The sequence below is a fragment of the Schistocerca gregaria genome, unplaced genomic scaffold, assembly GCF_023897955.1.
Source record: "Schistocerca gregaria isolate iqSchGreg1 unplaced genomic scaffold, iqSchGreg1.2 ptg000449l, whole genome shotgun sequence".
Classification (NCBI taxonomy): Eukaryota; Metazoa; Arthropoda; class Insecta; order Orthoptera; family Acrididae; genus Schistocerca; species Schistocerca gregaria.
In genome coordinates this window covers 415,027-439,733 of record NW_026061870.1, presented here as the reverse complement: position 1 = coordinate 439,733, position 24,707 = coordinate 415,027, and the positions used below count along the sequence as shown (strand labels likewise).

The following is a 24,707-nucleotide window of genomic DNA, read 5'->3' as shown; positions in this document are numbered from 1 at the left end:
CATGATACATAACTAATTCTTTTTTGCCAGGAAGCTATCTATAGTCATTTGTTTCTGCCAATGCTTCAACACTTGGTGAAAATATGACACAGCATTGTCACAAAATAAATTCGTAGCATGTGTAGTAACTGCTTTATTGGGTTGGTGATTTTCAATCTACCGGTTCCCAGGCTTTCAGGATTTCTCTTATTGTGTCAGAAGATTGCTGCTTCGCTGTTACCGCTTCCACCTCCTCCTCCTCCTCCTCCTCCTCCTCCTCCTCCTCCTCCTCCTCCTCTGAAGAAGAAGAAGAAGAAGAAGAAGAACAAGAAGAAGAAGAAGAAGTAGTCCGCTCCAGAGCTTCCTGGTGTGAAACACCCTGAAATTCTCTAAGCTCTTCAGTGGCCATTTCTTGGCTGTGATCTTCCATAACCTCATCAATATCATTGTTATCCATCATTGTTCTAGTCCCATGCTCTTGGCCAGATACACAGTCTGGTTGACTACAGTTTCCATAGGTACTGATTCAAATGCCTCAGAGTAACATTTGACAATGCATTCCGGCCAAAGCTTCTTCCAAGCAGAAGTGAGAGTTCTCTTGGTAACCTCTTCCCATACCTTTTCATACCTTTTCAATCATCTTTATGCAGGCAACAATGTTGTTGCGATATTTCCAAAACTCTCTGAGAGTGAGTTCGGTAGCTTCAGTCAATTCAAAACAGTACTCGAAGAGTGCTTCAGTGCAGAGCTTCTTAAAGTTAGCAATAACCTGCTGGTCCATAGGCTAGTGTATTGGAGTGGTGTTTGGAAGGCAGAAATTGGATCTTGATGCGCAGAAATTCTTCAAGAAGGCAGTCTTGTAGGCCTGGAGAATGGGCAAGAGTTGACCATAACAAGCAAGCCACGAAGTGGCAGATTCATCTCAAGTGAAGATTTTTCACTGAAGGACCAAAAATTTCATTGATCCAGTCACAAAAAAGATCATGTGTCACCCAAGCCTTGTTGTTGAACCTCCACATCACATTTAACGTGTTCTTCTTGAAGACCTCTGAAGTTTGTGAATGGTAAACAAGCAGTGGTTCGATTTTCAAATCACCGCTTGCATTGGCATAGAATAGCAGTGTGAGACACTATTTCATTGGCTTGTGACCGGGCAGTGCATTCTCCTTTACTGTTACAAAGGTACATTTCTGCATCTTTTTCTAGAATAGACCCATCTCATCACAATTAAAAACCTGATGTGACAGATAAGCCTGAGAATCTACGAGCATCGTGAATTGCTGCTGAAGTTCTCTGCTGTCTTTGAGTCAGAGATAGCTGCTTCGCCGTTCCTCACAATGCTGTGGATGACAGTTCTTCTCTTAAAATTCTCAAACCATCCATGACTTCCGTTAAACACTTCTTCGGCCGGTAATAATCCTGGCATCATCTTAATGAGGTCAGTGAAAACCATTCTCACCTTCTCACAAATGATGTTTCGTTAATATTGTCCCCTTGCAATTGCTTTTCATTTATCTGTATCAAGAGCAATCTCCTGACATCATCCAGAATGTGGAACCATTGTTTCGATACTCTTGTTACTCCCTTTGAAGCATCTATCTCCTTGTTCTTGAGGATAGGGCAAACAGTTGACGCAGACCGTTTTTATGTGCATGCTAAATCAGCAATGCTCACACCACATTCGCGTGTTTCATGTCTAAGGTCATGCAGCTTTACATTTGGGACATTTCTATGACAATTATTAAAATGTGCACACAAAAAAGCACTCTGTGAACACAAGTCCACAAAAATGTGTGATCCTAAGCTGTGCTAAGATAGTAACAGAAAGAGTGCTATACCCAGACTGCAGGCTGTACTAAAGACATTGTTCATATGACACTGCCGACAATCAAAGGTGTTCATATTGTTGAACATTTCCCCCTGTCGCGCGCAAACAGCTGGTGACGTCACACTAAATCCTCCTCAGTCGTTATACAAAACATCGCTTGATAAGCGAGTAATTTTCTTACAGTTTGATTTGCTTGTTATGCAAATCGCGCATTATGGGAAGTGCTTGTTAAGCGAGGTTTCGCTGTGTTAAACCAGCAGGTCCTTTTGTGGCAGAATAAGAGGCTGTCACTAAAATTGTTCCCAAAGATACACAGTTGTATATCTATGAATGACAAGAAAATTTATGCACCCTGGCGTTATTAAATGGGAATGAGATGGCTTATTTTCTGTATGAGGGAGATCAGGGTGGTGATTCTTCTGGAAAACCTGAAATTCGCAGATAATTAGATTTTACCTGGCAAATTCAGGGAAATCTCACAGAATTTCATAAAATCTCATGGAATACTGCATTTTTTACCATCATCATCATTTAAGACTGATTATGCCTTTCAGCGTTCAGTCTGGAGCATAGTCCCCCTTATAAAATTCCTCCAAGATCCCCTATTCAGTGCTAACATTGGTGCCTCTTCTGATGTTAAGCCTATTACTTCAAAATCATTCTTAACCTTATCCAGGTACTTTCTCCTTGGTCTACCCGACTCCTCCTACCCTCTACTGCTGAACCCATGAGTCTCTTGGGTAACCTTGCTTCTCCCATGCGTATAACATGACCCCACCATCTAAGCCTTTTTGCCCTGACTACTACATCTACAGAGTTCATTCCCAGTTTTTCTTTGATTTCCTCATTGTGCACACCCTCCTGCTATTGTTCCCATCTACTAGTACCTGCAAACATTCTAGCTATTTCCATATCCGTAACCTCAACCTTACTGATAAGGTAACCTGAATCCACCCAGCTTTCGCTCCCATACAACAAAATTGGTCGTAAGATTGAACGGTGCACAGATAATTTAGTCTTGGTACTGACTTCCTTCTTGCAGAAGAGAGTAGATCGTAGCTGAGCACTCACTGCATTAGCTTTGCTACACCTCACATCCAGTTCTTTCACTATGTTGCCATCCTGTGAGAATATGCATCCTAAGTACTTGAAACCATCCACCTGTTCTAACTTTGTTCCTCCTATTTGGCACTCAATCTGTTTATATCTCTTTCCCACTGACATTACTTTCGTTTTGAAGGTGCTAATCTTCATACCATAGTCCTTACATTTCTGATCTAGCTCTGTAATATTACTTTGCAGACTTGATATAGAATCTGCCATCACAACTAAGTCATCCACATATGCGAGACTGCTTATTTTGTGTTCACCTATCTTAATCTCACCCAGCCATTCTATTGTTTTCAACATATGATCCATAAATAATATGAACAACAGTGGAGACAGGTTGCAGCCTTGTCTTACCCCGTCGACTCTAACTGCTGGCTGACTATCTATGTAAAGACCTTTAATTGCTTGCAAAAGTTTGCCTCTTATTCCATAATCACGTAGAACGGACAATAACTTCCTCCTAGGAACCCGGTCATATGCCTTTTCTAGATCTATAAAATATAGATACAATTCCCTGTTCCACTCGTAACACTTCTCCATTATTTACTGTAAGCTAAAGATCTGGTCCTGATAACCTCTAAGAGGCCTAAACCCACACTGATTTTCATCCAATTTGTCGTCAACTAATACTCACACTTTCCTTTCAACAATACCTGAGAACATTTTACCTACAACGCTGATCAAAGAGATACCTCTGCAGTTGTTACAATCTTTTCTGTTTCCATGTTTAAAGATTGGTGTGATTACTGCTTTCGTCCAGTCTGATGGAACCTGTCCCGACTCCCACGCCATTTCAATTATCCTGTGTAGCCATTAAAGACCTGACATTCCACTGTATTTGATGAGTTCCGACTTAATTTCATCCACCCCAGCTGCTTTATTGCACTGCAATCTATTGACCATTTTCTCTACTTCCTCAAATGTGATCCTATTTCCATCATCATTCCTGTCCCATTGTACATCAAAATCTGAAACATTACTGATCGTATTTTCACCTACATTGAAGCAACTCTTCAAAATATTCCCTCCATCTGCCCATGGCATCAACAGGATTCACCAGCAGTCTTCCTGACCTGTCCAAAATACTTGTCATTTCCTTCTTACCTCCGTTTCGGAGACTGCTAATTACACTCCAGAATGGTTTTCCAGCAGCTTGACCCAAGGTCTCCATTTTTTACCTAGTATTCAAATTTAATTTAATGGCAGGTTGCTACTTACCAGAAAGAAGACACATTAAGTTGCAAACAGGCACAATTAAAAGACACATAATGCTTTCACCCAAAGCTTTCATTAGTAAAAAAAGAGACACACACCATTCGTACACACAAGTAAGCACGCCTCTTGCACACATGACTGCTGACTCCAGCATCTCCTGCCTGGAGTTTCCATTGTTTAATTTTAATGAGTATTACAAGTCTCAAATTTTAAAATGCTTAATATTTCAAAGTGTGTTGAAATATTATTCCATATAAATTATCGATGTTAAAAAACTGCTGTTAAACTACTACTTATGGCTAATATATGACAACTGAGAGGAAAGAGAAGTCGTTATTGCTGTATACCCCTTCCCCTTCTCCCACTCCCCGTTAATGCATGAGGAGCTTTTAATGACACCATCTTCCACCCATACCTGGAATTCTCAGAGAATTCTTTTTTCTAGCTTAAAAAGCCACTGTGGAGATGGGATATGGGCAGTGTTCATCCTTGTTTTGTAGTATAGGCTACTTTAAGACTGTGACATGTAATTCTGTATTCTCATTCAACAGTTGTCGGCAACAGTGTTTGTCAATATTAATTTATTGTCATTCTTTTTATAGGTTAATGATTCTATGGTGTGCAATTTTAATGATGCAATAGAGCATCTGTTGCACTTGCAAAAGAAGAGTGTCAAACCAAACCCATGGAATATAATCTTGGAGATAGGGCCTGACATCCGTATACCATTGACTGGATACCGCAAAGTAAGTTCTGTCTTATCACTGCAGCCTTGCCATAGTTTGTTTATTCCCTTAATACAATTACGAGGGTAAGTCAGTTATTATCCACAAAGCAGTTATAAAATTTTATTGTAATCCAATAGGAAACTTACAAGAACATCATTTTTTAATATACACTCCTGGAAATTGAAATAAGAACACCGTGAATTCATTGTCCCAGGAAGGGGAAACTTTATTGACACATTCCTGGGGTCAGATACATCACATGATCACACTGGCAGAACCACAGGCACATAGACACAGGCAACAGAGCATGCACAATGTCGGCACTAGTACAGTGTATATCCACCTTTCGCAGCAATGCAGGCTGCTATTCTCCCATGGAGACGATCGTAGAGGTGCTGGATGTAGTCCTGTGGAATGGCTTGCCATGCCATTTCCACCTGGCGCCTCAGTTGGACCAGCGTTCGTGCTGGACGTGCAGACCGCGTGAGACGACGCTTCATCCAGTCCCAAACATGCTCAATGGCGGACAGATCCGGAGATCTTGCTGGCCAGCGTAGTTGACTTACACCTTCTAGAGCACGTTGAGTGGCACGGGATACACGCGGACGTGCATTGTCCTGTTGGAACAGCAAGTTCCCTTGCCGGTCTAAGAATGGTAGAACGATGGGTTCGATGACGGTTTGGATATACCGTGCACTATTCAGTGTCCCCTCAACGATCACCAGAGGTGTACGGCCAGTGTAGGAGATCGCTCCCCACACCATGATGCCGGGTGTTGGCCCTGTGTGCCTCGGTCGTATGCAGTCCTGATTGTGGCGCTCACCTGCACGGCGCCAAACACGCATACGACCATCATTGGCACCAAGGCAGAAGCGACTCTCATCGCTGAAGACGACACGTCTCCATTCGTCCCTCCATTCACGCCTGTCGCGACACCACTGGGGGCGGGCTGCACGATGTTGGGTCGTGAGCGGAAGACGGCCTAACGGTGTGCGGGACCGTAGCCCAGCTTCATGGAGACGGTTGCGAATGGTCCTCGCCGATACCCCAGGAGCAACAGTGTCCCTAATTTGCTGGGAAGTGGCGGTGCGGTCCCCTACGGCACTGCGTAGGATCCTACGGTCTTGGCGTGCATCCGTGCGTCGCTGCGGTCCGGTCCCAGGTCGACGGGCACGTGCACCTTCCGCCGACCACTGGCGACAACATCGATGTACTGTGGAGATCTCACGCCCCACGTGTTGAGCAATTCGGTGTTACGTCCACCCGGCCTCCTGCATGCCCACTATACGCCCTCGCTCAAAGTCCGTCAACTGCACATACGGTTCACGTCCACGCTGTCGCGGCATGCTACCAGTGTTAAAGACTGCGATGGAGCTCCGTATGCCACGGCAAACTGGCTGACACTGACGGCGGCGGTGCACAAATGCTGCGCAGCTAGCGCCATTCGACGGCCAACACCGCGGTTCCTGGTGTGTCCGCTGTGCCGTGCGTGTGATCATTGCTTGTACAGTCCTCTCGCAGTGTCCGGAGCAAGTATGGTGGGTCTGACACACCGGTGTCAATGTGTTCTTTTTTCCATTTCCAGGAGTGTAGTCTCCTTGCGTCTCAGTGCACTTGGTCCATCGTTGTACAAGCTTCCTGATGCCCTCATAAAAGAAGGTTCTCAGTTCAGCTGCGAGCCAGGAATGAACCGCTTCTTTCACTGCTTCATCCGAGGCAAATTGACAGCCCCTTAAGGCCTACTTGAGTGGACCAAACAAGTGATAGTCAGAGGGGGGCAAGATTGGGACTATATGGAGGATGATACAGTACTTCGAATTTGAGTTTCTGGAGCGGTTCAGCAGTGTGGGCAGCAGTATGCGGACACGGGCATTGTTGCGCAACCTCTTTCGTCAGCAATCCTCAGTCTTTGCTTCGAACTGCAGGCTTTAGCTTAGCAGTTAGCATCTCACTGTAACGTGCACTGTTTACTGTTGTGCTACTTTCCCCATAATGTTCCAGTACTGGACGCTGTGCGCCCCAAAAAACTGTAAGCATCAGTTTTCCTGCAGATGGTTGGGTCTTGAAATTTTTCTTGCGTGGCGAATTTGGATGTTTGCATTCCATACTCTGCTGTTTACTCTCCGGCTCATAATGATGGATCCCTACTTCGTCACCAGTAATGATACTGTCTAAGTAGTTGTCCCCTTTGTTACCACAGTGGTCCAAATGTTTTTTTCAGATGTCCAAGCGTGTTTGTTTATGCAACTGTGTGAGTTGTTTTGGGTCCCATCTTGCACTAACTTTATGAAACCCAAGTCTGTTGTGGATGATTTTGTAGGCAGAACCGTGACTAATTTGCAGACAATGTGCCACTTCGTCAATAGTTTCGGAATTTTTCAATCCATTCGTAGACACTTCATTGTGGAAAAACACTGTTCCCATACTGCACCGAAAGTCTTTGATGAATTTCGGCATCTGATACACCTTCCAACCACAAAAAGTGGATCACTGAACATTGCTCTTCTTTGGTGCAAATAGACAGCGGTGCAGCCATGATTAACAGTACGGTAGTGATAACAAAACTAACCTAGAAGCTTGAAAATTGCAAAGATATAACAACAAATAAACAAAGCATGCATCATCAGCGTAAAGTGACAGTACTTCCAAAATAAAAAAAAGTAACTAAATTTCGGATAATTGACTTGCCCTTGTATTAACAGAGAAATTGTTGGGGGTTATATGGAGACAATAATCATGGCTTGAATGTTGTTAAACAGTAAAACCTGCAGCTGCTTTGTGACTTATATATGAGAACTAATGCATATTCACAATATTCACTTAATATTGTCTATTTTGGTTCATGTTGAAGCTGTGAGTGAGGCACATTCAGAAAATATGTGAAGGAAAGCATCCAATTCCCATCACAGATTGTGGTTTGTATATTGCTGTTGTGGTCTTCAGTCCAAAAGACTGATTTTGTGCAGCTCTCCAAGCTAGTGTATCCTGTGCAAGTCTCTTCATCTCCAAATAACTACTTTGACCTACATCTGCTTGCTGTATTCATCTCTTGGTATCTCTGTACGATTTTTACCCTTCCCCCCTCCCCACTTCCCTCCAGTATTGAATTGGTGATCCCTTGATGACTCAAAATGTATCCTATCAACCAATCCCTTCTTTTAGTCAAGTTGTACCACCAATTTCTTGTCTCTCCAATTCTATTCAGTACTTCTTCATTATTAAATGAAATCATTCTGCTGTTGGCTGGTAAAAGAACAGTATATGTGAGTGAGAAAGCAATTCATAATTCTGTTCATAAGCATTTTATAACAAAAGTTTGCTTTGTGGCTTATATATGAGAATATTTACATCCATTTTTCTTTTTATAATGTTATTCATAAATTTACAAATCTTTAACATAATGCAGCGCATACAGCAATCGTGAAATGTACAGAAAACAAACAATTTTTTCAGCCTTCAGTTGCAAGATAATACAAAAAAAAAAAAAAATACCTTACAACTGGAGGCTGAAAAAATTGTTTATTTTATTCACAAATTATTATTGTCTTCTGTCATGATTTTACTTCTTCATTAATTTCCAAATTTCCATGAATTAAAATTGACTACAGTGTAACTATCAACACTGCACTGTCAAAAAGAGTCCCCCCTCCCTCTCATCTGCTTCTCATCGAACGTGTATAGCTGAGCTGGATTTGCACATGGACAAGGATGATCCAACAAGAGCAGTACTTGGGAAATGGGAACACTGCACACTGATCTTTTGATGATGGCCATTTGAAAGCATTATCAGGACCATGAGGTGTCCTAAAGGATACTTATTATCTGTCCCACCCACCACTGATTGTCGTACACTCAAGAAATGAAGCGGCTCGCTATGAATGTGTACTGTGGTCTCCGCATTTCACACACACAGTAACAGGCTGCGTTTTGTGGAGAACCCTTCTTGCAATGTATGTGCCACATTGGGATGCAACCCAGTGGTGACTTGATTGAATTCCTACCACACCATATAATAGCAGGCCACTCTTCGCATCAACAGCTTCGTGCTTGAGATTAAATCTTGTTGCAAGATGTTTACAGAGACAGCCTACCCCATAACACGCACTTTTCCCATGCCCTGTTGCTGAAAATATCCTGCACTATGGATGTGATGCTAATACCGTTATTTGAGGACCAAGATATTTCTGCAGTACCTCTGGCAGATTTCAAACAACTGTGAAGTGTTTCTCACTTTTGTTATATACCATCTACTTTTGTCTTTTTTCATAGTCCACACATCTCACTCTTTCACTACTGTATTCCTCACTGACACTGTAACCAACAAAAAGTTCAAACCAAACACAAAACACAATGCAGAATGGTTTATGTACAAGTTCTCACTTGTTTGTTATAAAAAGAAGAGTGCTGGAAATAGTGTTGCCAACACGCGTATTTTACACTAGAAAGTCAGTGTTGTGAAATATGCAGAATGTTGAAAAATTTTTAACACTTTACACAGAAAAATATTGCCCACTTTGTTTGCACTGACTGCTAACACATTAACCAAACAGTATTTTGTGCAATTCTCGAAAGTTATCGGATGGAGATTTTCAAGTAAATAATTCGTAAAAACTTATAAAAAGGAATTTTTTTATATTGTTAGTAATAAATATTTACATAATACAGATAGCTGGAGCGGAGAAGACACTCTTAATAATTATGTCAGTAGTGTTTGGTAATATGACAGAAAAAATAGCATTCTGTGACTTTCAAAAATGGTTAAAAAAATTCATCCAGGGTGTACATGACCCAGGACAACCGGAAAATCCGGGAAAAACCTGGGAATTTTTCGGAATTCCAGGAATTTTTCATTGTTTTAGCTTTCAGTTAAATTTTTGCAATTTTGACTGGTAAGAATTGATTCTCTAGCAAAGAATGTTACTCTATCCTGCTACTGGAGAATGATACTGCAGCAATAAAACGTAAATGAGAGGGGGAAAAAATCAAACTTCAGTGGCAAAGGAAATGCACCATTTACAATAAAAAAAACACTGTGCACGCACAAGCATCTGCAAACAGCAAAAATATGTCAAAGGCCCTAGGGCGGAGATTATGTAATACTTCGTACAAACAAGCTGCTTGCTATGAGTAGAGTTCCTATAATTTACGTGACGAAGTTGGGTTGCACCACTCGTTGCGTGGAATGAGTTGCATGCTAGTGGTTTCATATATGACTGTAGACATGGCTACACCAGTATAAAATTCAGTTTCATCGTTTTGTGTTCCCCTGAGTTGTGTCTGAAATGACAGTTTTGGCAGCTGCACATTGCACGAGTTGTGATGGAGTTAAAGCTTGTTGTATGGAATCGTTGCATAAGAAAAAAATAAGAAATGTGTTTCGATTTGTGACTGGATGAAGAAAAGACGTCAGCTCGGTTGCTCAGCATCCTTGCTGAAATAATTTATAATGGAAGATCCAAGAAGTTCTTTTAATTATCTTAGAATGTCACCAGAACTGCTCCCATTTCTTCTAAATAGAGTTAATTATGCGATAAGTAATAAAGGTACTGTAATGCATGAAGCACTGTCACCAGAATTGAAATTACATGTCATATTGCGTGCATTACAATCGAGAACACTCGGCATGCTATAAGATATGGTTTTAGTTGGTGATGATGCTTTTTCATTAACACCAATAATTATCAATATTAACAGCAATAATTATTAACATAAGCAACGATAATTATTCAAAGCAGGCCGCATTGAGAAGAGATTGGTTTGCAAACTTCTCTCCTGAAGATAGCTCTGTACACTTTCAATGTTTCAAAATTCTAACATATGTGAATGGGGAGCTCTGCAGCGATGTTTTAAATAGATGAATATTGAATAAAGAATGGAGCTTCTTGAATTTGTGTAGCCTTCCCTCCTGTCAACAGTATTCCTTAACAATGAGTTGGCCAACTCGAATGATGGGATTTTTGTCTTGTAAATGGGAGCATTCCCACAGCTAGAATTAAACTACCTTGTATTTTTCTTAATTCAGTTGTATATGTGCTCTTAACTCATTGCCCTGCAGCACAGATGTTGTCAAACCATCTATATTACAATCGCACATGATGGTCTCAGCAGTAGCAATATGTTACTTATTTTTGCCGGCTGCTGTGGCCAAGCAGTTCTAGGCACTTCAGTCTGGAACCTCGCTGGCACAATGGTCGCAGGTTAGAATCCTGCCTCGGACAGGCAGCTGTCCTTAGGTTAGTTAGGTTTATTCTAAGTCTAGGGGACTGACGACCTCAGATGTTAAGTCCCATAGTGATTAGAGCCATTTGCACCATTTGTTGCTTATTTTTCTAATCAGTATCACTGAAATCCCACAAACACCTATGGAAAGCATAGATATCCAAAAAGCGAACATTATTCTTTGCTCCCCGCTTCATATTTCAGTTCGTGCACACACACACACACACACACACACACACACACACACACACACACACACACACACACACACACACACAACCTCAAAACACATGCAACTAATGTCACCAAAGTTGGAACACGCCGGAAGTGTTTAGTTTCGCCAACGAGTTGCACAAACACGCGGCATGCATGCGCAGTGGCCGGTAGCGCAGTTGCCTGTAACCTAGTGTTGTTGTGTAAACTAGTCTTTAGCTATGAGCGTGACGTCACATCTGTTCATATTAGGTTCATTTGACCATTTGCCAGCGGGCTCATGCGCATGCGCAGTTGACTCGCATATGACCAGTACCTTTTCCCACTTCCCGCTACTTGATGTGTGGCTGTTACCTGTATCGGCAGTAGCAGCAAGCAGCCAGGTGCAAATGAGAAAAATTTTTCTCGCACACCCTAGCTGCCAGATTCGAGCATGCACAGAGTTATCTGAGTTGTAGTGGGGAGGAGGTTAGTCTGCACATAACCTGTGACCATAAATCATTTACGATTTCGCTGTTTCCTCTTCGTTTACAGCTCCCATGTCAAATGAAAACAAAACGGATTTCTGTGGCCAGGAGCTATCAAGTGAATTAAAATACATTCACATAATTACGGAGGGCGAAAATATATTATTACTTTCAGTTTTTTGATTTTTATTTTATTTCCAAGTTATTAGCAGTCAAGCATTAATCGCCTTACAGAACAATGAAGTTATTTTTGCAAGTTTGCTGAAGAAATTTGTTGTTCTAATTGTTCGCTGAATTTCAAGTGCACGTTATCTTCTGCCATGTATGGCATTATGCCATAATAAAGAACCAAAAATGAGATCAAACAGTACTGGTACTCCAAGAAAATTTTTATCCCAGAAACTACACTGAAAAGCTTAATATCAGATGGGACCTACTTCATTGTGAATCTGGAAGAAAACAATGTGCACTTCAAGCCAAATTATGCATTTTAGTATGGTTTACGAAATTCCGATGCTCTTGGAGTATCCTCTGTCTTGTTTCTTTTATAGTGTAATGTAAGCTTTCTTAGTGCTATATACATGCGAATATGCGGACTTCGTACACCACTGCAGTTCCGCACGCACAATAATGCCAGTTTTCTGGCGCTCTCTGGCAACTGCTAAATCCAACCTATTTCTAACAGTCTCTGTATAGTATTGCGAACAATGGTTCGAAAAACATTACTTTCGAAGTAAATTTCTTTTTACGCAAGATGAATTATGTTACATGTGAGAAAGTGGAATGAATTTCTAAATCACAGAGCATTTAAGCCAGCCGGTGTGGCCCAGCGGTTCTAGGCGCTTCAGTCTGGAACCATGCGACTGCTACGGTCGTAGGTTAGACTCCTGCCTCGGGCATGGATGTGTGTGATGTCCTTAGGTTAGTTAGGTTTAAGTAGTTCTAAGTTCTAGGGGACTGATGATCTCAGATGTCAAGTCCCATAGTGCTCAGAGCCATTTAAAACTGAACACTTAAAAGAATTTCGAGCCCAGTAGACGAGACATTTATGTCATAATTTTAAATTTATTGGCACATTTGTGTGATGTATCTTAAAGTATAAAACACGCAAGAAAAGATGAATATTACAAGTGAAAGCTTAGCTTCTTTTGTAGCTTGTTAATCTGGTCTGGGATTCCCTAAAAATCTACATTAACTTGCAGAGTTTAGTTTGCTCATTTTTTCTTACTTGTTAGTCATTAATGTTGTTATCATTTACTTTTAGCATTTGTAATTTTTTTTTTTTTTTTTTTTTTTTTTTTTTTTTTTTTTTTTTTTTTTTTTTTTTTTTTTTGACTAGATTTCTGAGGACACGTTTCCCACTTGGGACAAAGACAGCAATAGTGCGATGATTGTGCGAGAAACGAGTTACTTCTTGAATCCCGATGCCGATGATGAAGACAACATGGCTACAGGAGAAGCAGTCGATGAAAAAGATGTGTGTTCTGCCTACTTTCTAGGAGCAACCATTGTGCCCACAAGTGGTAGGGTAACACACAATTTTTGTTTTTGATTAAAGTTGTAACCAGAATATTGAAACACTTCGAGCATTCATTTTTGCATCCATTTTTATCAGTTTTGATTAATACATGATTTTTGACATTATATTTGTCTCTGTTGTTTGTAACTGGTTTGTTCGGAGAAAGTGGTTACTTCAATTATTGCTTCCAGGATGAGATTTTCACTCTGCAGCGGAGTGTGTGCTGATGTGAAACTTCCTGGCAGATTAAAACTGTGTGCCCGACCGAGACTCGAATTCGGGACCTTTGCCTTTCGCGGGCAAGTGCTCTACCAACTGAGCTACCGAAGCACGACTCACGTCCGGTACTCACAGCTTTACTTCTGCCAGTATCCGTCTCCTACCTTCCAAACTTTACAGAAGCTCTTCTGCGAACCTTGCAGAACTAGCACTCCTGAAAGAAAGGATACTGCGGAGACATGGCTTAGCCACAGCCTGGGGGATGTTTCCAGAATGAGATTTCCACTCTGCAGCGGAGTGTGTGCTGATGTGAAACTTCCTGGCAGATTAAAACTGTGTGCCCGACCGAGACTCGAACTTGGGACCTTTGCCTTTCACGGGCAAGTGCTCTACCAACTGAGCTACCGAAGCACGACTCACGTCCGGTACTCACAGCTTTACTTCTGCCAGTATCCGTCTCCTACCTTCCAAACTTTACAGAAGCTCTTCTGCGAACCTTGCAGAACTAGCACTCCTGAAAGAAAGGATACTGCGGAGACATGGCTTAGCCACAGCCTGGGGGATGTTTCCTGAATGAGATTTTCACTCTGCAGCGGAGTGTGTGCTGATGTGAAACTTCCTGGCAGATTAAAACTGTGTGCCCGACCGAGACTCGAACTCGGGACCTTTGCCTTTCGCGGGCAAGTGCTCTACCAACTGAGCTACCGAAGCATGACTCACGTCCGGTACTCACAGCTTTACTTCTGCCAGTATCCGTCTCCTACCTTCCAAACTTTACAGAAGCTCTTCTGCGAACCTTGCAGAACTAGCACTCCTGAAAGAAAGGATACTGCGGAGACATGGCTTAGCCACAGCCTGGGGGATGTTTCCAGAATGAGATTTTCACTCTGCAGCGGAGTTTCACATCAGCACACACTCCGCTGCAGAGTGAAAATCTCATTCTGGAAACATCCCCCAGGCTGTGGCTAAGCCATGTCTCCGCAGTATCCTTTCTTTTAGGAGTGCTAGTTCTGCAAGGTTCGCAGAAGAGCTTCTGTAAAGTTTGGAAGGTAGGAGACGGATACTGGCAGAAGTAAAGCTGTGAGTACCGGACGTGAGTCGTGCTTCGGTAGCTCAGTTGGTAGAGCACTTGCCCGCGAAAGGCAAATGTCCCGAGTTCGAGTCTCGGTCGGGCACACAGTTTTAATCTGCCAGGAAGTTTCTCAATTACTGCTGATTGACACTTATTTAATGTGGCATGTTCTGGAGACATGTTAGACATTTCAGGATTTAAGCTAGCTTCCTACTTCTGCAGAGTATATATGGAGGGAAGAGGAGTTGCCACATTTATTAAAAACTGCCATAAATTCAAGAACGTTGACATTAATAAATTCTGCTTAGAGCAGCATCTAGAAGCATGTGCAACAGAAGTTGAGTTCCATAATAGATCCTATATAATAGTAACTATTTACCGAGCACCTGCAGGAAATAATAATCTATTCATAAATCATCTAGAAGCTCTTTTGGGTTATTTAACAGTAAGAAACAAAGAAATTTTGATTGCTGGTGACTTTAATGCAGATTTTCTAATTCAATCTTCCAGTATACATTTACTGCCGTTAGTAAAGTTGTCTTTCAATCTAACTCACACTGTAAACTTTCCAGCTAGGATCACTAAATCCTCAAGGACAGCCATTGATAACATTTTTATAGACAAATCAAAGGAACAAAATCATATCATAGAACCTGTAATAAATGGACTATCAGATCATGACATGCAGTTCCTTGTTTTAGATGTAAAGTCTTAGCAGATTATCAAGACTGCTAAATCTGAGTACAGGAGAGTATTCAATCAACCAAAAATTGAGTGTTTTAGAAAACTGCTCAAAGATATGAACTGGAAAGATGTTTATAGTGCTCATGACATGAATGAAAAATATAACACATTCATGAACAATGTCAGTACCATGTTTGAAAACTGTTTGTCTCTAAACGTTACTCATATTAAACAGAAGTCTATAATAAAACCATGGATCACACAAGGAATAAAAATTTCCTGTAAGACAAAAAGGAAAATGTATCTGTCGACCAAGAATAGCTCCAATGCTGATGATTTAGCTAAATACAAGGAATACTGTAAGATATTAAAAAAAGTAATTCAGACGTCTAAACAAGTACACTACGAGAAGAAGATAGCAATGTCAGGGAACAAAATAAAAACAATATGGGATATAGTGAAGAGGAGACTGGTAGAACCAGAAAGGAACAGGAGCAACAGAACCTGTAAGAGGTTTCCACCCAGCATATGCATAAAGTACGAAGAAGAGCAGATAGAAGAGGTTGACAGTCTTAAATTCCTGGGATTACAACTTGATAATAAATTCCGTTGGGAGGAGCACACCACAGAACTGCAGAAACGCCTTAACAAATCTGTATTTGCAATTCGAGTGTTAGCAGACATAGGCGACATAAAAGTGAAATAGCTTGAATACTTTGCCTACTTTCATTCCATAATGTCATATGGTATAATATTTTGGGGTAACTCTTCAAGTGAAACAAAAGTTTTCCGAGACCAAAAGCGTGTAATACGTATTATTTGTGGAGTAAACTCATGGACGTCTTGTAGAAACCTCTTCAAGGGACTGGGTATACTAACTACTGCCTCTCAGTATATTTACTCCTTAATGAAATTTGTCCTAAATAATATATCTCTTTTTCCAACAAACAGCTCAGTTCATATATACAATACCAGGAACAAAAATGATCTGCACAAGGACTTAATAGTACTTACTTTAGTTCAAAAAGGGGTCCACTGCTCAGGAACACTCATCTTCAATAATTTGCCAGCAAACATAAAAAATTTAGTTACAAATAGAGATCAGTTTAAAAGGAGCCTGAAAGACTTACTAGTGGCCAACTCCTCCTACTCCACTGACGAATTTTTTAATAGAAACAAATGATGTGTTGTATATATTTATACTATTAATATTGTTATTTCAGCTTAAAATATATATAAGGTGACATGTTCCACATCCACGAGGATCTCCTCAACACGGATCTATGGAACGAAAAACTAATATATCTATCTATCTACACATCTTATCCACTTGTGGCAGTCTTACAAGTTAGTTACATTGCATTGTTCATCCTTCATTAAATTTTCATTCATTTGACTGGCAAATTAAGTTCACTGATCTGTCAGCCAGGTGCTTCATAAATCATCTTCACCTCTTGGTAATCGTTAATGGTTGCTTGATGCTATGAATAAATTTTAAATAGCTTTACACATCATCAAAGGAGATTTTCATATTACGCTATTTTAGTTTCACTGTGTACACTGATGATGATCTGTTTAGTAAACTCACACTAGTAATAATATTGGTTAGCAAAGTCACATGACTACAATGAATTTAAATTATGTGAACAAGTGGTGTAGTCCATACTCAACAAACGTCCAATTGAAACTGTACAATAGTGACTGTGTATTGCTGCTACTGCCTAGAGCATATATTAATGATTAATTACAACCTGCCCTCACAGCTGCCCTACTGCCAGTACGTCTTTCCCTACCTTCCAAACTTTATGGCAGTACTCCTGAACATGTTACAGGACTGTCACTCCTCAGAGAAAGGAAATTGCAGAGAAAAGGCTCAGGCACAGCCCCTTTCCTTCTTGGTACCATAGGACGCAGCCTACTTGTCGCGTGTGTGTATCAGAAACTATTCAAACATCAGAAAAACACTACATATCCTGTTTTTGACAGTTAGATCCTTAAGGGCTTGAGACAGTTGGAATAAATTTGAGTTTTTCTTGCATGTTTCACTTTACTGCCTCTTGCCATCTGTCTTCTGTCAGTATTACACTGCGAGCATTGGGTCGTATGAATAAAGAAGAGAACATTCTCATGACCTCCCCTCCTTCTTGAGAAAGTTCTTTGTGTATGTTGTCTGCTGTGTCCAGCACAGAACATGTGTAATGTTACATGTCATTCAATCCTCTCAAACAGGCAAACTGTTCAGTGTTAAAAATATGGAGCTGGCATCAATGTGTTCTGGGAGTTGCACTACATTTCAATTTTACTTTTAAGTGTGGCAACAAATTATTTGAGACAATTACCGACAGCTTGCAAAAATGCATTTTCTTGCAATGTAACCAAATTTTCAACATCCATTAAACTTTTTTACTGCTGAAGTTGTAGTTGTTGTTGTTGTTGTGGTCTTCAGTCCTGAGACTGGTTTGATGCAGCTCTCCATGCTAGCCTATCCTGTGCAAGTTTCTTCATCTCCCAATACCTATCGCAACCTACATCCTTCTGAATCTGCTTAGTGTATTCATCTCTTGGTCTCCCTCTACAATTCTTACCCTCCATGCTGCCCTCCAATGCTAAATTAAACATTTTTACTGCTGAAGTTAGGCGAACACATTATATGAACAAAATCTTAAAATTACATGACTTTTCATCTACTCGAAACCTTGACTCTGTTAGTTTCTTCTAACACGAGATAATTTTAGTTAAATACAACACATAATGTTTCACTTGCATGTCAAGTGTGTATGCAGTTGCCCGTGTGGTTCATTATGAGAAACAGATTGCCATGTTTTTAATAATTCAGATATTAATTTCTCTGATGTGCGTACTCATTTCCAACATAACAAAATATAAGATTTATACTTTGAGAAAACATGATGATTAACATGTCACAGACATAGTTGTCTGGTGTATATCTAAGTTTTCATATACATCAGTCTGAAAACTTGATTCTGGTAGGCAGCAACAAAAATGTTTTAATTTTCACTTCCTTAGGAAGATTGCCCCTCTTCTTTCATGATTTTCGGGCAGAAAGTTCACCAGGCAAATAATGTTTTATTGTTAAACCCATATAAATTTCTACAGTTTCTCTCTTCACTATTTTTTGAGCTACATGTCTTTTTTTGCCTTCCAGGCATTGTAAATCCTGCCAGTTTTACTGAAAATCTCAGTGAAACTTAACCTCAACATAACTTACTCAGCTCAAGGTATGCTACAAAGCTGACTTCAAAAACGGAGAATGTTCTCCGTTTGTGAGAAGTCGCTCTAGTTTTATTCATATGAAATCGGAGAATGTTCTTTGTTTTGATTAATTTCCCCACACTTTTACTCACTCTGAGAACATTCTCGGATGAAGTATTTTCTCTGACTTACTTTATTCACGCGAACCTGCGAATGCACTCCAATATTTTTAGTATAAAGTATATTCATTTTATTCATGCGACCCATTAACTGTTGCTGAGTGGTCATTGTAGTTGATCTTTCTGCTTGTGGGGGAGGAGGGGGGGGGGGGGGGGGAAGATGAGTGACTAGGAAAGAGGAAAGGGAATTGTAAGGGGATAGAATAAGCGACAGGAGGGGAAGTGGGGGAGAGGGGGGGGGGGGGATACTAATATTGCGAGTATGGGAAACTGTGTATTATTGGTGATATGCAAAATGAGATGCCTTTATGCTATTTGGTATATAGGTGGTGCAATCTATGTACGTTTCATTTGTTTGATAAAAAAGATAAGCCCCATCAATAGATTTAAAAATCCACAACACCTGTCAAGATATTTATATTAATCTTGATTTATTCTGACCAGGTTTGTGGGTCCACAGCTTCATATGTATGAGCTGATTTGAACATGGTTTAAGAACAAACAATAATGTTTATGTATTATCCATTCTGCACAGAACAAAAGCATGTTGTTCCACTTGAACACAGCAATTATTGGAGCTGCCACCACACTATGAGCAGCTGCTGAAAAGTCCTTAGTTTTATAAAGAAAAAAAAATGCTGTTATGGGTTTGAAATCATTTATTAATATACTTAATGATCATCTTCCCCCATGAACTTCGACATTATTGGCATCTTTGCTCCAGCTTCTTAGCCTATCTAAAATTAATTAATTTTTTGCTTATGCTGCGAACCTCTCATCCACAGCCTTTCTGGCTTCCTCAGTGTTCACCTTCCCATCAGCTCTTTCTTTAGGTGTGGAAACAGTAGTCTGAGGGGCCGTATTAGGTGTAATGGGTGGATCTTTGAGGACTTCAGAGTACAGAACTGCCAGTTTTTGCTGTGTTATGGACACCCCGTAGGGGGTCATTGTCGTCCAGAAACAAGATTCCTTTTCTCAGCTTTCATCAACATTTGGAGGTCAGTTGTTTCTTCATTTTGTCGAGGAGTTCAACATAGTACTTCATCATGATGGTTTTACCAAGTTGTAAGTGGTTAATGTACACCTACATCCATAATTTGCATACCACTGTAGGATGAATGGCAGAGGTTACATCCCATTGTACCAATTATTAGGGTTTCTTCCTTTTCCATTCACGTATGGAACGCGGGAAGAATGGTTGTTTGAATGCCTCTGTGTCTGCTATGATTATTCTAATTTTATCCTCATCCTCCCAATGTGAGCGGTTCATAGAGTCATCATTGAAACTCAGTTCTTGAAACTTTGTTAGTATACTTTCTCGGAACCCTTCATGGCTACCTTCAAGAGCGTGCCAGATCAGTTATTTCAACATTTCAGTGTCATGCTACCATGGGTCAAACATACCTGTGATCATTTGTGCTGCCTTTCTATGTGTTCATTAACCCTGTTAGTTCTGTTGGTATTGGTCCCACACACTTGAATAATACCCAAGAATGAGTGGCGCAAGTGATTCGTAAGCAGTCTCTTTTGTAGACTAATTGCACTTCTCCAGTATTCTACTAACAAACAGAAGAGTACCACATGCTTTACCCGCAACTGAGCCTGTATGATCATTCCATTTCATATCCCCACAAAGTTTTACACCCATGTATTTGTATGAATTGGTCAATTCCATTTGTGACTCATTGATGTTATATTCATAGAATACTATGTTTTTCTGTTTTGTAAAGTGCATAATTTTACATTTCTGAACATTTAAAGCAAGTTGCCAATCTTTGCACCACATTCAAATATTTTCAGTATCTGACTGAACATTGATTGCAGCCTCTTTCAGACAGTACTTCACTATAGATAAATACATCATCGGCAAAAAGTCTGAGGCTACTGTTAATATTGTCTGCAAGGTTATTAATATACAACACGAACAGCAAGACTCCCACCACACTTCCCTGGGGCACCCTGAAGTTGCTCCTACATCTGACAATGACTCTCCATCCAAGATAACATGCTGTGTCCTCCCTGCAAGAAGTCTTCAATCCAGTCACTTGATACCCCATATGATCAGTCTTTTGACAATAAGTGTTGGTGTGATACTGTGTCAAATACTTTTCAGAAATCTAGAAACACTGCATCTACCTGGATCTGTTGGTCTGAAGTTTTAGTATGTCATGTGAGACAAGTATGTGTTGGGTTTCACATAGCCTTTGTCAAGGAACACATGCCGGTGGACATGGAGAAGGTCATTCTGTTCAAGGTACCTCAGAATGTGCTCTAAGATTCTGCAACAAATTAGTGTCAAAGTTATTGGACGATAGTTTTGTGGATCACGTTTACTACTCTTCCTGCAGACATGTGTTACCTGTATTTCCTTTCAACTACTGAGCACAGATTTTTGTTTGAGGGATATACAATAGATTGCAATTAGAAGAGGGGCTAATTCAGCTGCAAATTCATTGTAGAATCTGATATAGATTCCATTGGGTCCAAAAGCATTGTTCAATTTTAATGATTTCAACTGTTTCTCAACACCATTGATGCCAATACTGATGATTTCACTCATATTTTCAGTGGTATGAGTATTAAATTGGGGCAGTTCTGGGTTTTCCTTTGTAAAGGAACATTTGAAAAGAGAGTTAATCATTTCAGCTTTTATTGTGGTTCCCTCAATTTCAGTTCCTGTTCTATTCACTAGTGACTGGACACTAAATTTGGTGCCACTAACAGTCTTTACATAGATCCAGAATTTTTTGGGTTTTGTGAAAGATCATTTGACAGTACTCTGCTACAGCAGTCATTAAAGGCTTAATGCACTGCTCTCTTGACAGCCAAACACGTTTCATTCGGCGTCTATTTATCTATAGCCCTACACTTTGTTTTACACCTGTTGTTGTGGTCTTCAGTCCTGAGACTGGTTTGATGCAGCTCTTCATGCTACTCTATCCTGTGCAAGCTTCTTCATCTCCCAGTACCTACGGCAACCTACATCCTTCTGAATCTGCTTAGTGTATTCATCTCTTGGTCTCCCTCTACGATTTTTACCCTCCACGCTGCCCTCCAATACTAAATTGGTGATCCCTTGATACCTCAGAACATGTCCTACCAACCGATCCCTTCTTCTGGTCAAGTTGTGCCACAAACTTCTCTTCTCCCCAATCCTATTCAATACTTCCACATTAGTTATGTGATCTACCCATTTAATCTTCAGCATTCTTCTGTAGCAACACATTTCGAAAGCTTCTATTCTCTTCTTGTCCAAACTATTTATCGTCCATGTTTCACTTCCATACATGGCTACACTCCATACAAATACTTTCAGAAATGACTTCCTGACACTTAAATCTATACTCGATGTAAACAAATTTCTCTTCTTCAGAAACGCTTTCCTTGCCATTGCCAGTCTACATTTTATACCCTCTCTACTTTGACCATCATCAGTTATTTTGCTCCCTCAATAGCAAAACTCCTTTACTACTTTAAGTGTCTCATTTCCTAATTAATTCCTTCAGCATCACCCGACTTAATTATCCTCGTTTTGCTTTTGTTGATGTTCATTTTATATCCTCCTTTCACGACACTATCCATTCCATTCAACTGCTCTTCCAAGTCCTTTGCTGTCTCTGACAGAATTACGATGTCATCGGCGAACCTCAAAGTTTTTATTTTATTCTCCATGGATTTTAATACCTACTCTGAATTTTTCTTTTGTTTCCTTTACCGCTTGCTCAATATACAGATTGAATAACATAGAGGAGAGACTACAACCCTGTCTCACTCCCTTCCCAACCACTGCTTCCCTTTCATGTCCCTCGACTCTTATTTAACTGCCATCTGGTTTCTGTACAAATTGTAAACAGCCTTTCGCTCCCTGTATTTTACCCCTGCCATCTTTAGAATTTGAAAGAGAGTATTCCAGTCGACATTGTCAAAAGCTTTCTCTAAGTCTACAAATGCTAGAAACGTAGGTTTTCCCTTCCTTAATCTAGCTTCTAATATAAGTCGTAGGGTCAGTATTGCCTCACATGTTCCAACATTACTACGGAATCCAAACTGATCTTCCCCGAGGTCGGCTTCTACTAGTTTTTCCATTCGTCTGTAAAGAATTCGCATTAGTATTTTGCAGCTGTGACTTATTAAACTGATTGTTCGTTAATTTTGACATCTGTCAACACCTGCTTTCTTTGGGATTGGAATTATTATATTCTTCTTGAAGTCTGAGGGTATTTCGCCTGTCTCATACATCTTACTCACCAGATGGTAGAGTTTTGTCAGGACTGGCTCTCCCAAGGCCGTCAGTAGTTCCAATGGGATGTTGTCTACTCCCGGGGCCTTGTTTCGACTCAGGTCTTTCAGTGCTCTGTCAAACTCTTCACGCAGTATCGTATCTCCCATTTCATCTTCATCTACATCCTCTTCCAATTCCATAATATTGTCCTCAAGTACATCGCCCTTGTATAGACCCTCTATATACTCCTTCCACCTTTCTGCTTTCTCTTCTTTGCTTAGAACTGTGTTTCCATCTGAGCTCTTGATGTTCATACAAGTGGTTCTCTTTTCTCCAAAGGTCTCTTTAAGTTTCCTGTAGGCAGTATCTATCTTACCCCTAGTGAGATAAGCCTCTACATCCTTACATTGGTCCTCTAGCCATCCCTGCTTAGCCATTTTGCACTTCCTGTCGATCTCATTTTTGAGACGTCTGTATTCCTTTTTGCCTGCTTCATTTACTGCATTTTTATATTTTCTCCTTTCATCAATTAAATTCAATATTTCTTCTGTTACCCAAGGATTTCTACTAGCCCTTGTCCTTTTACCTACTTGATCCTCTGCTGCCTTCACTACTTCATCCCTCAAAGCTACCCATTCTTCTTCTACTGTATTTCTTTCCCCCATTCCTGTGAATTGTTCCTTTATGGTCTCCGTGAAACTCTGTACAACCTCTGGTTCTTTTAGTTTATCCATGTCCCATCTCCTTAAATTTCCACCTTTTTGCAATTTCTTCAGTTTTAATCTACAGGTCGTAACCAATAGATTGTGGTCAGAGTCCACATCTGCCTCTGGAAATGTCTTACAATTTAGTACCTGGTTCCTAAATCTCTGTCTTACCATTATATAATCTATCTGATACCTTTTAGTATCTCCAGCCTTCTTCTATGTATACAGCCTTCTTTTATGATTCTTGAACCAAGTGTTACCTGTGATTAAGTTGTGCTCTGTGCAAAATTCTACCAGGCAGCTTCCTATTCATTTCTTTGCCCCAGTCCATATTCACCTACTATGTTTCCTTCTCTCCCTTTTCCTCCTACCGAATTTCAGTTACCCATGACTATTAAATTTTCATCTCCCTTCAGTATCTGAATAATTTCTTTTATTTGATCATACATTTCTTCAATTTCTTCGTCATCTGCAGAGCTAGTTGGCATATAAATTTGTACTACTGTAGTAGCTTTGGGCTTCCTATCTATCTTGGCCACAATGATGTGTTCACTATGCTGTTTGTAGTAGCTTACCCCCTTTCCTATTTTCCTATTCATTATTAAACCTACTCCTGCATTACCCCTATTTGATTTTGTGTTTATAACCCTGTAGTCACCTGACCAGAAGTCTTGTTCCTCCTACCACCGAACTTCACCATGTCCCTTTTTAAATTTTCTAACCTACCTGCCCGATTAAGGGATCTGACATTTTCTTTCTCCTGATAACGACATCCTCTTGAGTAGTCCCCGCCCGGAGATCCGAACGGGGGACTATTTTACCTCCGGAATATTTTACCCAAGAGGACGCCATCATCATTTAATCATACAGTAAAGCTGCATGCCCTCGGGAAAAATTACGGCCGTAGTTTCCCCTTGCTTTCAGCTGTTCGCAGTACCAGCACAGCAAGGCCGTTTTGGTTATTATTACAAGGCCAGATCAGTCAATCGTCCAGACTGTTGCCCCTGCAACTACTGAAAAGGCTGCTGCCCCTCTTCGGTAACCACACATTTGTCTGGCCTCTCAACAGATACCCCTCCGTTGTGGTTGCACCTACGGTATGGCTATCTGTAGCGCTGAGGCACGCAAGCCTC

At 40.5% G+C, this 24,707-nt stretch overlaps 1 protein-coding gene across 1 annotated transcript in view; it reads left to right on the top strand.

The window, feature by feature from the left end:
- The window catches only part of LOC126312744 (X-ray repair cross-complementing protein 5-like), a 151,416-nt gene that overhangs the window by 73,904 nt on the left and 52,805 nt on the right, over positions 1 to 24,707 (top strand). The window contains exons 6-7 of the mRNA XM_049992242.1: positions 4,735 to 4,878; positions 13,099 to 13,282. Of these exons, the coding sequence (XP_049848199.1) occupies positions 4,735 to 4,878; positions 13,099 to 13,282 (328 nt within the window). The remainder of the gene's footprint in view (positions 1 to 4,734; positions 4,879 to 13,098; positions 13,283 to 24,707) is intronic.